Below are 16,117 nucleotides of genomic sequence, written 5' to 3'. Positions count from 1 at the left end.
AAGTTAGAAAAAAAAAAGTCAAGCGAACTGAAGTAACACATATGAGAAACACCATCTTCTAAAACATCGTCACCAAACGGTACAGTAAGTAGGGCTCTAATTTACGTATATAGTAAGATCCAATTGATGTACAAGAAGCCGTTCCAAACATTTTTGTATCTCAAGTAGGTGAAAAATATTTTAAGACACTCTTACATCTCATTTATAAATTGAGTTTTACTGAGAAGTGCTTCCCATAGGATGAGTTGCTAATTTAAAAATGCTGTGTCTTTCTCCATATCCAAGTGCAAAGGAAAAATGGGAAAGAGATTGGCTGACTCACAGAAACCAGATTAAGCCCCTGCCCCCATTAGTAACTATGCAATAAGGACTCGGGCCAGCAGGAATCAGACCATCTGCACTGACCCTGGCACCCCTGGACCCAGTGATCCAGTATTGTGACGGAGGTGAAAAGGCACAGTTGTGTGCCCAACTTCCTCCCCACCCATAAATATTAATAAAGCTGTTTCTGGAAAGAGTAAGCTATTCTGACTTGTGTGTTTTTTTTTCCTTTCCTTTACTTTTTAAAGGCACCATTTATGTACCAAGTGCCTTAGTTCCTTTTGGAATCTGAAGTAAGAAAACTAACATGAAAACACTCAGGCATCCAAAGAAAAGCTCACTTCTTTTCCTGTGCTTATGCAGCCATTTATCTCAGATATGATTCCTCTAGTCAACATCTTGAATAATATCATTCGTGTTCTAGGATCCAACACCTAAAACATTGGAAAAAAAAGAAAAGTTCAGAGAGACAGTACCAAATATTTCTCACTCAAACAGGTGACCATTAATAATCTGAAGAGCTTAAGTACTAGGCCATCCTGGCTGACTCAATGAGTATCAACTGTGGTGTTTTTATTCACTCAGAATTTTAGTAAATAAAATGCGACATAAGAGCCAGAGAGACAAGAGATGAACCAACAAGTTCAGTCACAGAAATTAAAGTCTACCAACCAAGTCAAAAGGAAGCGGAATTGACCGTAGACTGACATTAGCTAAGAGAATATAATACAAGTCACATAGCTAGGTTTACATTTTCTAGTAACATTATAAGGAGTAAAAAATAGCAGGTAAAATTTGTTTTATTTTATTTAATCCAATATATCTAAAACACTATCAATTTCAACATGCAATTGATATAAGAAGTTACCAGCGAGAGATTTAACACTGCATTTTTTACACCAAGCCTTCACAGTCCAGTGTGTTGACATGGATGGCACGTCTCACTTCAGACTAGCTACATCTCAAGTGCTCAGTGGCCACTGTCCCAGACATGCAATTTTAAATCAGGGGTCAGCAATGGGACTGGGAGGGAGACAAACCGTAAGTGACTCTTAATCTCACAAAACAAACTGAGGGTTGCTGGGGTGAGGGGGGTTGGGAAAGGGGGGTGGGGGTTTTGGACATTGGGGAGGGTATGTGCTATGGTGAGTGCTGTGAAGTGTGTAAACCTGGCCTGTACCCCTGGGGATAAAAATTCATTATATGTTTACAAAAATTTTTTTTAATTTTTAAAAATTAAGAAAAAAAAGAAATCAGGGGTCAGCACCCTACAGCTCATGAGTCAAATGCAGGCCACAGCCTGTTTTTCTATAGCCTGAAGCTAGGAATGGCCCTTACATTTTAAAATAGTTGTTTAAGGAAAAAAAAAAAAATTGTGAGCCATAATGCTTAAAGTATTTATTTAACCCTTTAAAGAAGGAGTCTGCACACCTCTGCTACAGATGAGTAAATCAGGGAAAGGGTCCCCTTTGAAGTCAGCGCAATCAGTCTTGAGGCGGCTGCAGCAATGTTCTGACCCTTTCTATCACATTTTCACATCAAAAATCTGGGCAAATGCTAACATCCAATCACAATGTCTACATATGGGAAAACAAAGAAAATTCTTCTCCACTCTTGAATAGAAAGAATAAAAACAAGTGTAATTTCTAAACCAAGTAATGAATTTCTAATTGAAAATTACACACACACACACACACACCCCCACTTTGTGGCAGATACCTATCCTTTGTGAAAGCTCAGAAAAATTCCTGCTGACCTTAAGACAAGACAAGAGATTCCGATCTTACAATGAATTCTGCTTCCCCACAGAAGAGGGAAGCACTGCATGATGGCCAGAGCGGGACATGACTCTAATTTATCTGTTAACAGTCCTATTATAAATAAAGCAAAATGTAGATTTCTAAACTCAAAAGTACAGGAAGGAGTAGTTTTAGATAACATCAGCATTAAGCAAGAAGGATGAATGCAAACTATAACCCAAGAGAAAAGTAATGCTCATTTAAAATGAGAGCCTGCAGGGCATTTGCGTGGCTCAGTCAGTTAAGCGTCTGCTTCTGCTCAGGTCGTTATCTCAGGGTCCTAGGATGGAGCCCCACATTGGGCTCCCTGACTAGCATGGCAATCTGCTTCTCCCTCTGCCTCTGCCCAGCTCATTCTCTGTCTCTCTCTCAAATAAATACAATCAGAAAAGAAAAGAAAAGGAAAGGAAATGAAATGAAATGAAATGAAAGTGAATAAAATAAAATAGAGAGCTTGCAGCACATTGAAATTTTACCTGTTCCACAGTTGCTCTGTCCGCCTTATCTTTGATGCGATACCTAAGCAAAACCAAAAATGTATATGTGACATTCAAAATTTAGAAGCCAAAATAAAGTTTCCAAATGTATCATTCCTTGAAATTCCTATATGGGTAGTTTCTTTAATAACAGATTTCATAATCTCATTGTAGTTTCATTGCTCAATGATGATTCCTTCATGTCCCCTTAATCATCAATTCAGTTCCCTACAGCAAAAGGAGCACATCTGCCTATTTCATTCATATTTCTGTCCATATTTCAGAAGGGTTAGATAAAAAGAACAGCTGGGATAAAGTGAACTACACTGCAAAAGAGAAAACACCAAGTCTATTAATAATTGCCCTTAAATCTTTAATGATTCTATTAATACAGATTAAAGTCATTGATACTGCCTTCTCTTTAGAGTTCCTTTCTACAAAGACACAAGGTTTTATCATCTTAAGTTATTTCCTGGGTTCTACATTAAAATGCAAACTCTGGTTGGTTTCAGCTCATACACTTAGTGACTCTATTAGCACTCATCTAAACTCACAAAGATCCAAACAAACACTTCATGAAATAACAAGTGATTATGGCAGTTCTCAAAAAGTCTGTATCTTGGGGCGCTTCGGTGGCTTAGTCAGTTGAGTGTCGGACTCCTGGTTTCAGCTCAGGTCATAATTTCAGGGTTCTGAGATCGAACTTCCCCCTCCCCCCACCCTCCCCACCCTCTGCACTCGGCTGGGAGTCTGCTTGAGATTCTCTCTCTCCCTCTCCCTCTCCCCCTCCCTCCACTCCAGTGGGTGCGCACGCACTCTCTCTCAAAATAAATTTTTACAAAAAGAAAAGAAAAGCTGATTATCTCTTAGGTATAGCAATATAGCTCAGCATAGCAATAAACCAGAAGAATAAAACTGATTTTTAAGTTCAGTTCTTTTTTTTAAAAAAGATTTATTTTAGAGGGAGAAAGTGCACATGTACATGCACAGCCAAGCAGGGGGAGGGGCAGGGGAGAGAGACTCCGCAACCAGACTCCCACTGAACCCAATGAAGGGCTCAATCTCAAGACCCTGACATCACAACCTGTGCCAAAATTAAGAGTCGGACACTTAACTGAGTCACCCAAGTGCTCCTTAAATTTGGTTCCAACACTACTAGCTGTATAACCTTAAAATCACTTTTTACAATATATTGTCAATGCCTTAGAGCTACTACGATGGAGAAGTTAGCCAGATCTTAAACAACTGATTTTGAGAAGAATAAATAAAAACTGTTCTTAGATATATCACTATTCAGTTTGAAATCTTCCCTTGAATTTTTAAAAATATTTCATGGAAAGGAATAAATTTTAATAAATTCTTAAAAGGGAATATTTTTATGCTCTAACATTTTACTTTAATCTAGAATCTAGATTTTAGTTTAAAACCATTACCCTCTTGAGAGTATATTTGTGAATTTCACAAAATTATAGTTTGACCATACATATCTTAAGACTCAGTATTTTCAACTTATAAAGGAAAGGATACCCTCACTTAAAAAAAAAAATGAAAAAAATGGCTTAAGTATACAAAGAAATATCCTTTCCAGAAGATTTATAACCAAGATGCTACTTTGTCTCAAATTAGTCCCCATCAGCCATGTTTTATAGCTAAAATATTACTTACATATCTGCTTCCTTTTGTCTAGACTTTTCAGTGACTTTATTTATGACAGAATCAGTAACATTTAGCTTATCTGAAAATTAAAAAATACACAATGTAAACAACATTGAAGACAAAAAGACAACAGTCTGAATAGAATACTTCCTCCCTCTTCCTTATTTTCTAAATATTTTGTTGTATAGAGTATCTTTGAATACTAAAAAAATGTTCATGTTTTCAGAGAGGAGCACGATGCTGTGTCTCTGTAGTGACAAGCACGATGCTGTGTCTCTGAGTACCCCAATAAAAGGTTAAGAATCAATCACATTTGTGTAACAAGTGACAAGCGTTATCACTGTCATCACCACGGCTCCGATTTCTGAGCCACAGAAACTCGGACCCAGGGATCCCCCCCAAAATACTTCACCTGCATATGCTGTATTTCAGACACTTGTTCATACTTTACATGACTAATACAGACAACATAACTGCTTGAATTCCAAGTCTAATTCTAAAAACTTCAAGTTTCATTTTAAATTATAGCTCAATCATGGGCTTTGAGAGATGTGCTAGGTTTATAATGAGTTATCAGTGTCTGTGAGACAAAGATGACCCTGCATTTTTCAAGAGCTGGTGGTTCAAATCAGCATTCAACAGCTCACTAAATGACTGACACCTACACACTGAGTGTCTAGTAAAGCCAAATGTACTTAGGTTCTGTATTCTAGCACAGCTGACTCTTGAACAACATGCGTTTCAATTGCCCAGGCCCACTCACATGCACAATTTTCACAGCAAAGGACTGCACATGTATTTCCTCTTCCTTATGATTTAACATTTTCTTTTCTCTAGTTTCCTTTATTGTAAGAATGAAGTATATAATACATATAACATACAAACTATGCGTCTATCCACTATTTGTGTTATCAGTGAGGCTTCCCGTCACCAGTGGGCTGTTAGTAGTGAAGTTTTTGGGAGGAGCCAAAAGTTATACATGGATTTTCAACTGTATGGAGACAGCATCCCAACTTACACATTCCAGGGTCAGTATATTTTCAAGATCCTACTATTGGATAATCTTACCATAAAATCTAATACAAAACAGACAAAAACTTGAACAGGCACCTGTAACTTTATAATTCTACAACAGAGAAAAAAACAGAACTAAAAAAAATCTAAGCTAAAGTCTCTTCCTGAAGCCAGGCTTTTAAGTCACTGAGTTTTTATCTTCTGTAAACGTTATCAGTCAGCAACACTGAATACTCTCATTTCTTGATTTAACAACATTTTAATAACACTATGGCTTCTGAAGAACTTCCTCAGAGCCCAAATGTATTTTACGAACTCACCTAGATTAATTTTATTCTCAAATTTCCGTAAGACCTTGTCTGCTGGCGTAGACATTTTGGCTGAATTGCAGTTGGAAGTCTGTCGATTTGCCTAGAAGAAATGAGTTTCGGAGTTGAAAGCACTAGTTTTAAATAAAGACCTCGGGGTTCTTTATCACATCCCGTTTTCCTTAGCTCACAGTTAACTATTAAAGCATCAATACTTGAATGAGCACCCCAATAAAAGGTTAAGAATCAATCACATTTGTGTAAGAAATTTTTTTTTTTTTAAGATTTTTATTTATTTATTTGACAGAGAGAAATCACAAGTAGATGGAGAGGCAGGCAGAGAGAGAGGGGGAAGCAGGCTCCCTGCTGAGCAGAGAGCCCGATGCAGGACTCGATCCCAGGACCCTGAGATCATGACCTGAGCCGAAGGCAGCGGCTTAACCCACTGAGCCACCCAGGCGCCCTGTGTAAGAAATTTTTAAAGACATCTGAAATAGGACAAAATTAGTGGTTAAAGGAGTGTGTACCATCTGACTCTTTTTAACCTCTCTACAATGTATTCCTCATTATTAGAAGTAACAAATTAAAATTAAATGTATTTTTTTGTTTGCTTTATAGATTCAAAATTTGAAAATGCTCATTTATACCCGAAGTGTATAACAAAGAGCTTAGACCAACATGAAACTGGTTCTAAGAATCTCAGTTTGGGTCTACTATCTTAAGAAAGGGAAAGATTAGGTATGAGACTTTCTGGCACTATGCACAAACTTAAGTAATAGCAAAAAGAGAAGAAAAAACCCATAAATAAGAGAATATAGTACAGATAAAAGGCGCCCATAATAACTGCTGACTTAATCCTGTTATCTCAACTTGGAAGTGTGAAGCTGACTTGTTTCTTGTTTGCACAGACCTCTTTAAAGTTTTCTACTAAATACAATTTTTAAAAAATTTCTAAATACAGGTTCACAGTAGAAATCAAAGGTAAAATTTTAATCATGTATAATTCCCAACACCCAAGACAACAGTTAACATTTAAAGACGTATAATTACTTGTATTACTAGCTTTGCTCAAAGGGGTTACACTATTTCAAAGTTGAAATAGCTCAGTGTCTCACCAACAAATCAATGAAGGAGTTACCAAAACAAGACCACAAGTGTGAAATTCATCTGGTTATTTTTAATTGCTAGCATTCTAGTCCACAAAATAGCCTCAACAGTCAAAGAAATATTTTTGGCTTTCTCCCCCCTCCATCTCTTTCAGAAACTGGTATGTTCCAGGAAGATGTACCAGCTAATCCTAGGACTCTGCAAACTCCTAAAACATTAAGTACTTCCAGTTGAGATGAAGACTTTATGTAGTCTGGGAACTCACATTTTGTACATAGCAGAGACGGTAGATCATAAACATGTCATTAATATAGCTTTCCACTGCAACGTATCTTAAAGTCTCATAACATCCCATCAGGGATCCTATGAGGGAAATCAGTCCCTCAGTAATTAATCAAGTTTACTTCCAATGCTTCTGTATAAGCAATACTGGAGGATCATTCTTTTAACATTATTTTTGGCCCAATCCTAGAAGAACTGCTGAGTCAAAGCACTTATTTTATGTTTTAAATACTTTTTCTCATATACCAGTTTATCCTCCAAATAACTGTGCTTATTTACTCAATCAGCAATTATAATTTTGGGTCTTGGTCAGTTTCATAGGGGAAAAAAATGGCATCTCTGCGTATTTAATCTGCACTTCTCTAATTATTAAGCAAGTTGAACTTTTTTCTCCATGCTTCCTAACCATTTGTAGTAAACTGCCTGTTTACATCCTTTCCTGTGCACATTTTAAAGCTCGTCATCATAATTTAAATGACTCTTTTTAAATGTACTCATTATGAAAGGAATCTACATCCAGGAAATTACCAGAAATACGAAAAGGATGAAGAATGAAAATGGTTAAAACCTGGGGCTACAGGGCAACATAACCTGATGGAAATCTTTCAGTTAGTCAATCCGAGAATGACAAAAAGTTCTTTGAAAAAAAGATAACGTAAGCAGTAACAGATGCATAAAATCATTCATAAAATACCTGGGAGTTACTCCTTGCATTTGAGATGCAATTCTTGGTGAGCCTCCCAACTCCATCATCCCAGTCCCAGTCGTCATCATCATCGGACTCCTCCTCCTCCTCCTCCTCCTCCTCCTCCATCTCACCTTCCCCCGTCTTCTCAGACACATTGTGCAGGTCTTCAAACAGAACACCATCTTGTTCTCTGCTGGTCTTCAAGTCAATGCTTTCACTAGAAATAACAATGTTTCAGCATGTTTACACAGACCTCTAGTAGGATCTACACATGTAATTATTTGCGATACAACAGACTAAATCTATACCAATAGATGTAAAAGTTTTCCTTCCAAAGTACTTCCCCATAAACTCAACACCAAGTTGTTTTTCACAGTGCCATTCCCATTGTTTGCTTCTTCTCCTGGTCCTACTAAAGAAGAAATACACCCGGTATGAAACCCACTTTGAAGTTAGGATTTACGCTGTCACTTTCTCTGCTGAACAAACGGACTCTGACCAATACACCAGACCCGCCTCTAGGAAAACCATTCGCGGATATGCCTTAAGAGGGGGGAAAAAGGCTTTTTGACAAAATTTGAGAATAAGTCTAAAGCAGCCTTACCTTGAGCTTAGTGCCACTCCAACAAAAGGAGCTGTATCAAGATCTGGGTCACACAAAGAACTTCAAATCACCCTTGTTCGTGAAGGGAAGGAATGAACAACACAAGCGCCACAAATGAGACTGGGAGTATGCGTGTAATTCAGTATGAGAAGTGGTGAGTCTTGAAACCAGAGAACAGGTCCAGAGTAAAAAGGGAGCACAACCAATGGGGTGTCTTCTTGCCATGGGAAAATTCAGACCAAGTGCTACTGTATCTTCTTAGTTATTCAAGAGAAGCCAGAAGTGTGGATTTTTGCAGCAAATCCTACTTAACTGGTACATTTAATTTTAACAAAACATTGCATACCAAACAAAATATGTGTCCGCAGGTCATAGTCATTAGAGGAACTACCAGTTTTGACCTCTCATGTAGAGAACAAGACAGAACCACATAGAACAGCTGATAATGTGAACTACTAGCTTAAAAAAGTCAGACGAGAGTTTAGTAAATTCAGATGATCAATCCTGATTATTAATTAGTCACAGCTTACAGGGCTCCAAATCTCCATAAATATGGATGGGAAGAAAATAATCATTACACACCTGCTATCTATAGTTGCTATGATTCTGTAAACACAATCCTTAATTTGATCCTTTAATTGCCAGTAACCTAGAGTGGCATGTCTAAGTTACACTTCATTTGTACCAGAACTTCTCAACCTTGGCTGGACAATTTTTTCATTCTGGAAGGTCGTTCTGTGCCTCGTAGGATGTTTAAAATCCACTGGTTTATCCTCACAATATCCAGCCATGGTTGGTAAGCCAGTGCACACTCATTACCGTCAACTATTCACCAGCAACACTGGGCTGGGTTTCACCTTTCTACTTCTTCCCTAAAGCCTTATACATGTTTGTCTGGCAACAAAAATCTGCAATTAATTTGAAATAAAATCTTATTTTTCTGGCTAAATCCAATGTAACCTCCCAGTAATGATAATTTGCTCACGGAAGTCTTCCTTAATCCTCATCCGTTTTTCCTCTTTACTAGTTACCCGATTCTAATACAAATATCAATTGTCTAATCCTTTAATGTTTCCCCTCCTACCATGAAAGCCCTGTGTCAATCAGGGTGGTGTTTATCAATGCATCCCTACCCACGAATGTTAGATCTGACACACAGAAAATGATCAACATATATTTACTGAAAAAAATCCCCAACTGATTAATAAAATGTATATGTAAAGAATCCTTACTGTAAACACAAAGTAAAATCGGTACTCTTGGAATTCCAAAGGAACTCTCTATGTTTCATGTAGGAATTATCCTTAATTCCTTTTGCCTCACAGGGTAGCCCACATTCAATACACCAAATCTTATCACTTCTACCTAAAACATAATCCTGTTACCCTATATCTAGCTCCCATCAAGTATGAACTGAATTACTTTTGTCAATTTTTTTTTTTTAAGAGAGAGAGTGTACATGAGTTGGGGTGGGGGGTTGCAGAGGGAGAGGGAGAGACTCTTAAGCAGGGTCCATGCCCAGTGTGGAGCCTGAGCGGGACTCATAACCCTCAGATCATGACCTGAGCTGAAATCAAGAGTCAGATGCTTAACTGAGTACCCAGGCACCCCTACTGTATTAATTTTGAACTGCTTCCATCCATGCCTTCCAAAACCACCCTCTCCATAACAGAGCAATTCCTTTAAATCATAAGTTATATTATGTCATTCCCCTGCTAAAATCTCTCATATGGCTTTCTATTAATACTTAAATATCCCAACTCCTCAACACTTATAAAGCTCTACACCATCTGGCCCCATCTCACTTCTACATCGTACCTAGCCATCTTCTCAATCACTTCTGCTGTGCTCTAGGTACAATGGTTTCTAAATCTCCCCTTCACAGCCAAGAGCGATACCAACGTTAAGCCTCTGCACTGTTGTCTTTTGCTGAACGTCTGTTCCTTCTGCTCTGCTTGAGATTAGTTCCTTTTCGTCGTTCAAATCTTGACTTAACTCCCTCCTGACATTGTCGTTAGTCTACCAACTGATTTTAATTATTTACATAGTGTCTTTTTTTTTTTAAATATCTCTAGGTACTCAACTGTCAGTCCCTCCCAAGTACAAGGTAAAATTCACTGACAGCAGGGACTTAAGTCTTGTTCATCACCATCTCCAACGCTAAAGACAGAACCCGGCACACAGTAGGTGCTCAAATATTTCTGAAGGCTGAATAGAGTTAAAGAGCAAAAATCTGTGTTTCCTAACCGCTATCCCGACTGTGCGTGCCCGCGATGCTAATTCTGCCGCAAAGCAGGTTATAAAAGACCCGGCTGGGATGGAGAAAGAAGCGGAACAACTACTGGTCTCCCTCAAAAGCCCAAGCGGGCGGTTGGCGGAGAAGAGAGCAGAATCCCAGCGGAGTCAGTGTCCAACCCGCGCCCACCTGTCGGAGGCATCCGCGTCGTCGAACTGCCCCGGGACCACCCGACTCATCAGCAGCCGCCGGTAGTCCATGACGGAAGCGCGCAAAGCCTCGACGCCCGGGGAGGCCGTCCGCGCAGCGTTGGAACGGGAACCCCACAGGGACAGTCCTACCCGCCGCCTATCAAACCGCCTTTCGGCAGATGCCCGCCTAGCAAACCACTCAGAAGCTCCGAAGCTAAAAGCGAGCGCCACGTGCTAAAAAGGAGATACACCTGCTACGGCAGGAAACAGGATCTCCCCGACCGGAAACTCCCGCTCAACCGGATGTCTCAGTCCTGCCGGAAGTCCCGCCCTCTACAGCCCCGCGCCGGAGGGCGAGAGGCGGGGACGAGGGCGTGGGAGCCCGGGCGGCTGAGTTCCCCGCGGAGATTGGCTGGCGCAGCGGACTGACGTCACACAGGGTCGTTCCAGCCCGCCTGCCTGTCTTCTGCTAGGTTTTTAAAACGCTGAATACAGTTAAAGAGCATCTCCCATCTCTTCGGTGGGAGAACCCTTCAAGTGTCGGTCTTCCTCGCGCAAAACCGTACGCGGAGGGAGGAAGAACGAAACCGTTACTGCGGATCCAGAAGCCATGGACCCTGGAAGTGAGCACGCTTTTTAGACTTAAGGAGTTTGGTGCATTGTTTTGAGGGGAAAATAGGATAAGTGACTTTAAAAGTTTGTGATGCGACTGAAAAAATTTTAAAACAAAACTAGAATTTGGAGCGGTAACTCCCAATGACTTTTTTTAAACACCCATCTTAAAACAGCGTTAGACTGTCCCGGAATATCTATCCAAATATCTGAATAAATATTTTTAAAGTGTGGCATAAATCTGGTAAGGACAGAATGAAAGTGGAAAGCTTAACTTAAAATGTCAGCTGACAGATGGTGCCATATGAACAAAGTTCTAAAACTGTAATCGGAAGTGGTGATGTAAGAGGTGGAAAGAAAGCATGGGTTAGAAAAAACACTGTTAAAGGAGAGATGGATACGGCTTGGTAACTGGATAGCCCAGATGATGAGGTAGAAGGATACCAAAGGTGTCTCCCAAGTTCTCCAATCCAAGTGCCTGAGAGAATAGTGTCGGTCGGGAAAGTGGGAGAAAACTGATTTACAATGTTGGATTTGATTTAATAATGACATAGTAGTATCAGATTAGTAGTATAATGGAACCCGAGAGTCCTCGGATATTATTTTGAAAATATGTTTTAAGTAATTGAGGGGGCCCTTTATCCTCCTAGGTCTTTTAGGAAATTATTGGATAGTAGCCACATGTGTATTGACGTGTTTTTGTTCAAATCAGTATTTACTACCACACGAAGTGACCATGGTATACTCAAACTGAACATTTTTATTTTTCTAATAAGCTGACAATGGACATTTAAAATTTTAGGAAAAGGGGTATTGCTGCTTCCTTAATGCAAGGAGGGATGGGGGTGGAATCCTTAGTTTGCATATTCTAATAAACATTAAAATTATGTGTTGTTTTTTTTTAAAGAAGCCTTCCATCATTCAACAGTTAGGAACAAGGACTATCAAAAAGTTTGGTCGTCATCTTCAGATCCTGTGCATTTTGAAACGGATGTTTCTCATGAAAAATTAGAAAGCGTGTCAGAAGCAGAGGCCATCAATATCAGCAGTCTTTCTCAAGACTTAACCCACTCACATTCTCCCATCTATATGGAAACCAACAGTACCACTTCAGACTTGCCTCAGGTGTGCATTGCTTATAAGTTCTAGGAGGTACAGATGTATGCAGCTTTCACATTTTTTCCATATGAAAATTTCCTCAAAAATATGGGGAGGGGTACCTGGGTGGCTCAGTGGGTTAAAGCCTCTGCCTTTGGCTCAGGTCATGATCCCAGAGTCCTGGGATGGAGCCCCGCATCAGGCTCTCTGCTCGGTGGGGAGCCTGCTTCCTCCTCTTTCTCTGCCTGCCTCTCTGCCTACTTGTGATCTCTGTCTGTCAAATAAATAAATAAAATCTTTAAAAAAATATGGGGAACAATAAAAGAATTTCCAGTGGAGGCTCAGAGGAGGAGAATACAGGGTTTGGTTTTCCCAGTTCCCTTAGTGTACAAAGAAAGAGAGAATTGTACAAATAATGTTAAAACTGATCCTTTCAAACCTCCATGTGAAGTCTTAAGTGTGCAACCAGGGGACATGGCCATGACAACTAGTGACAGGGGCAAAAAAAGAGTCCAAGGGACCGGACATCTGGTCTAGAGGGTGTTCTAACACATCAGCATGCAAATGATTCAAATGTCATTCCTAATGGCATTGACAAGACGCTACATGTCAATGATTTTCTATCTTAATGAAAATTACAAGTGCCCTTTCTCACAAAATAAAAGGTTAGACTTTCCCAAATCAGTATTTAGTATCAGTATTTAGAACAACTGGATGTTGTTCTAAATGTTCCACAATTATTAGCAAGTATGTAAATAATAGGAGTGAATTAAGTTGTGCCATATGTAATTGACTTTTTATAGTTCTAAAATGGACAAATATTAGCAATTTCATGTGGGCTAACCCATAAATTGGCATAACCTGTCTAAAGGGCTATTTAGTGATAAGAAAACACGTGTTATTTTTCATTCTACCTCAAGGAAGTATGCAAATGAGATACATTCAGAATTACCCTTAATCAATAAACATTAAGGGTGCCTGATTGGCTCAGTCAGAAGAGCGTGTGACTCTTGATCTCGGGGTCGTTAAGTTCAAGCACCAGGTTGGGTGTAGAGATCACTAATCATTTAAAATAAAAAATAAATGAACATTAGAAGCAACCTAATTTTTTTTTTTAATTTGACAGAGAGAGAGATCACAAGTAAGCAGAGAGGCAGGCAGAGACAGAGGGGGAAGCAGGCTCCCTGCTGAACAGAGAGCCCAATGCAGGGCTCGATCCCAGGACACTGAGATCATGACCTGAGCCGAAGGCAGCGGCTTAATCCACTGAGCCACCCAGGCGCCCCAGAAGCAACCTAAATTTTTATCAGTAGGGGCCTAGTTAAATTATTTCACTGATGTACACCTTACATATGTAAGGTGTAAACCTTAAATATGGTAATACAAATAGAGTTAACCCCTGAACAATGCAGGACTTAGGGGTACTAGCTCCCCTCACAGTCGAAAGGCTTCATGTAACTTGAGGCACCCCAAACCGAAGTACTGACAGCCTACTATTGAATGGAAGCCTTAACAATAATATAAATAGTTCATATATTTCATGTGTTATATTTATTTATATACTGTATTCTTACAATAAAGTAAGCTAGAGGAAAGAAATGTGATTAAGAAAATCATGAGGAGGGGCACCTGGGTGGCTCAGTGGGTTAAAGCCCCTGCCTTTGGCTCAGGTCATGATCCTAGGGTCCTGGGATGGAGCCCCACATCGGGCTCTCTGCTCAGCAGGGAGCCTGCTTCCTCCTCTCTCTCTTTCTCTGCCTGCCTCTCTGCCTACTTGCCATCTCTGTCTATCAAATAAATAAATAAAATCTTAAAAAAAAAAAGAAAATCATGAGGAGTGGGGGTGCCTGGGTGGCACAGTTGGTTAATTATCTGACCCAGTTTCAGCTCAGGTCTTGAGAATGGCATCTGCTTAAGACTTTCCCTCTCAGTCTGCCCCTCCCCCCTGTTTGTTTTTCTCTCTCTCTCTCTGTCAAATAAACTAATTAATTTAAAAAATCATTAGGATAAAATACATTTACAGCACTATACTGTGTTTCTCCAAAAAAAATCTCTTTATAAGTAGACTTGGCCAGTTCAAACTCATGTTGTTCAAGGATGAAGTGTATATTTGTTGATATAGAAAAATGATCACATTGCTTCTCACTGGGTTGTGGGATTCTGAGTGGTTTTTTTTTTTTTTACTTTATTTTTAAAAATAATGTTAAAGATTCTTTTTTATAATGATAATTTTATCATATTTCTATTTTAAAAGAAAATTTGGTTATAGTATTATAATCAGGGTCTAACATTATATATCAAATTATAAAGAATGAGTGTCTTAAATTATGTAATGAAGTTCTTTTTCTTGGAATTCACTGCGTATTTTGTTCTTTATAAAAAATTTACAGACTAAAAGAACAAAAGGCCTATTTTAGTTAAAAATAGTATTATCATAGAAGGCTAGAGTTAGAAGTGAGCTCTGAAATTTGACAAGTAGTGGAGGTCCAAGAAATTATGTAAATATAACATCAATACATGTGAATAATGCTATTTTATTTTTCAAGTATATTGTTCTTGGTATTTTAAAAATCTCATTAGCAGGAATGGTCTAAATTAGCAAGAAGTCTAAAAAACGAATTGTTGTAAAATATAACTCAGTTTTTCTTGTACTTGAGGTATATTCAGAAACTGCAACAATGTTATAAAAAGCATGATTGAATAGAGATTTGTAACCAGCTGATGTTAGTAAGAGATACAATTTTTTTTAGAGCATCCTCAGGTCTCACATACTTGATACACTATCCATGATTAAACCAATGCTTTCCTCCAAAGTTCAAAATAAGACTTTCTTTACTATCCTACTTATACTATTAATTTACTTCACAAAACCTTTATGCTAGATAACATTAAGGTAATTTTGAGAATAAGCCCTCTAAGAATTTTTTAGATTTCTATCAATTGGAATCATATTTCAATTCATTACTGGAACCTTGTATCTTCACTATCAAAACCCGAATAACAAGTATACTAGAAGTTGTTTAGACCAGATTTAGCAAACTTCAAAGGATGAAAAGAGATATATACATTATCAAACATCCCTATATTTATAGTAACATGATTTGACTTACCAAAAAAACCAAGATATTAAAATAGCAAGATACTTGCTTAATGTCATTTAACATCATAACCCCATTAGCATGGTTTTACTAAAAAGGAGTTCAGATACACAGTAGGGAAGGGTACCAGAAAGTACATTCTACCCATGCAACAAAAAATACTAACAAGTTACATATCCATGTTCAGAAGAGGCTTATGATATTTATTTGAAATAGTAATATTAGTGCATTTTTTATTATTAATACAGAATGAAACAAAGAATGCTGAAAGGGAAGTTGAGTCTAAATTCACACTTTGCGAAGAAATGTATGGCACACTAGATGATTGGTTAGGCGGTGAGTATCTCTTTGTTGGCAGTATGCAAACAGAGACACTAAGATTTTGATATGTGTCCTGTGATAACAGCAATAATAGTAATAGTAATAGCCAAGTGCTAAATTATGCTTTAAATGCACAATTACATTTAATCTACAAGCAATCCTATAAAATAGGGCTTTTTTTTCCTTTTTGAATAAGGGTTGTTTTGTCTCTATTTTACAGATGAGACACCTGAGGCTCAGAGAGTAGCTTGAAAAGTAAAAACCATAAGGAACACATTTGACCCCATTAAAATTTTTTAAAGTTTC

At 38.5% G+C, this 16,117-nt stretch overlaps 2 protein-coding genes across 15 annotated transcripts in view; one reads left to right on the top strand and one right to left on the bottom strand.

Moving 5' to 3' along the window:
• Positions 1-10,971, bottom strand: part of RIOK1 (RIO kinase 1) — a 28,545-nt gene extending 17,574 nt beyond the window's left edge. Inside the window, exons 1-6 of one of the 2 annotated variants that reach the window (XM_004753677.3) lie at positions 10,681-10,971; positions 7,658-7,868; positions 5,587-5,677; positions 4,262-4,331; positions 2,597-2,639; positions 663-755 (exon numbers count right to left, since the gene is read on the bottom strand). In XM_004753677.3, coding sequence (XP_004753734.1) covers positions 663-755; positions 2,597-2,639; positions 4,262-4,331; positions 5,587-5,677; positions 7,658-7,868; positions 10,681-10,751 — 579 coding nt within the window. In that variant the 5' untranslated portion in view covers positions 10,752-10,971. Of the gene's footprint in view, positions 1-662; positions 756-2,596; positions 2,640-4,261; positions 4,332-5,586; positions 5,678-7,657; positions 7,869-8,255; positions 9,710-10,680 lie in introns of those variants that run through there. The other variant, XM_045066981.1, reaches the window with a different exon arrangement.
• Positions 10,972-11,021: 50 nt separating this feature from the next.
• The window catches only part of CAGE1 (cancer antigen 1), a 45,336-nt gene continuing 40,240 nt past the window's right edge, over positions 11,022-16,117 (top strand). For 6 of the 13 annotated variants that reach the window (XM_045066979.1, XM_013056808.2, XM_013056800.2 and 3 more), the window contains exons 1-3: positions 11,023-11,305; positions 12,202-12,419; positions 15,739-15,826. In XM_045066979.1, coding sequence (XP_044922914.1) covers positions 11,293-11,305; positions 12,202-12,419; positions 15,739-15,826 — 319 coding nt within the window. In that variant the 5' untranslated portion in view covers positions 11,023-11,292. Of the gene's footprint in view, positions 11,306-12,201; positions 12,420-15,738; positions 15,827-16,117 lie in introns of those variants that run through there. The other 7 variants (XM_013056805.2, XM_013056803.2, XM_013056807.2 and 4 more) reach the window with 3 other exon arrangements.

The sequence above is a fragment of the Mustela putorius genome, unplaced genomic scaffold (assembly GCF_011764305.1).
Source record: "Mustela putorius furo isolate JIRA1106 unplaced genomic scaffold, ASM1176430v1.1 tig00003870_pilon_pilon_pilon, whole genome shotgun sequence".
In the NCBI taxonomy this organism is placed as follows: domain Eukaryota; kingdom Metazoa; phylum Chordata; class Mammalia; order Carnivora; family Mustelidae; genus Mustela; species Mustela putorius.
The sequence above is the reverse complement of the archived record's forward strand: the minus strand, read 5'-3'. Positions and strand labels throughout refer to the sequence as shown.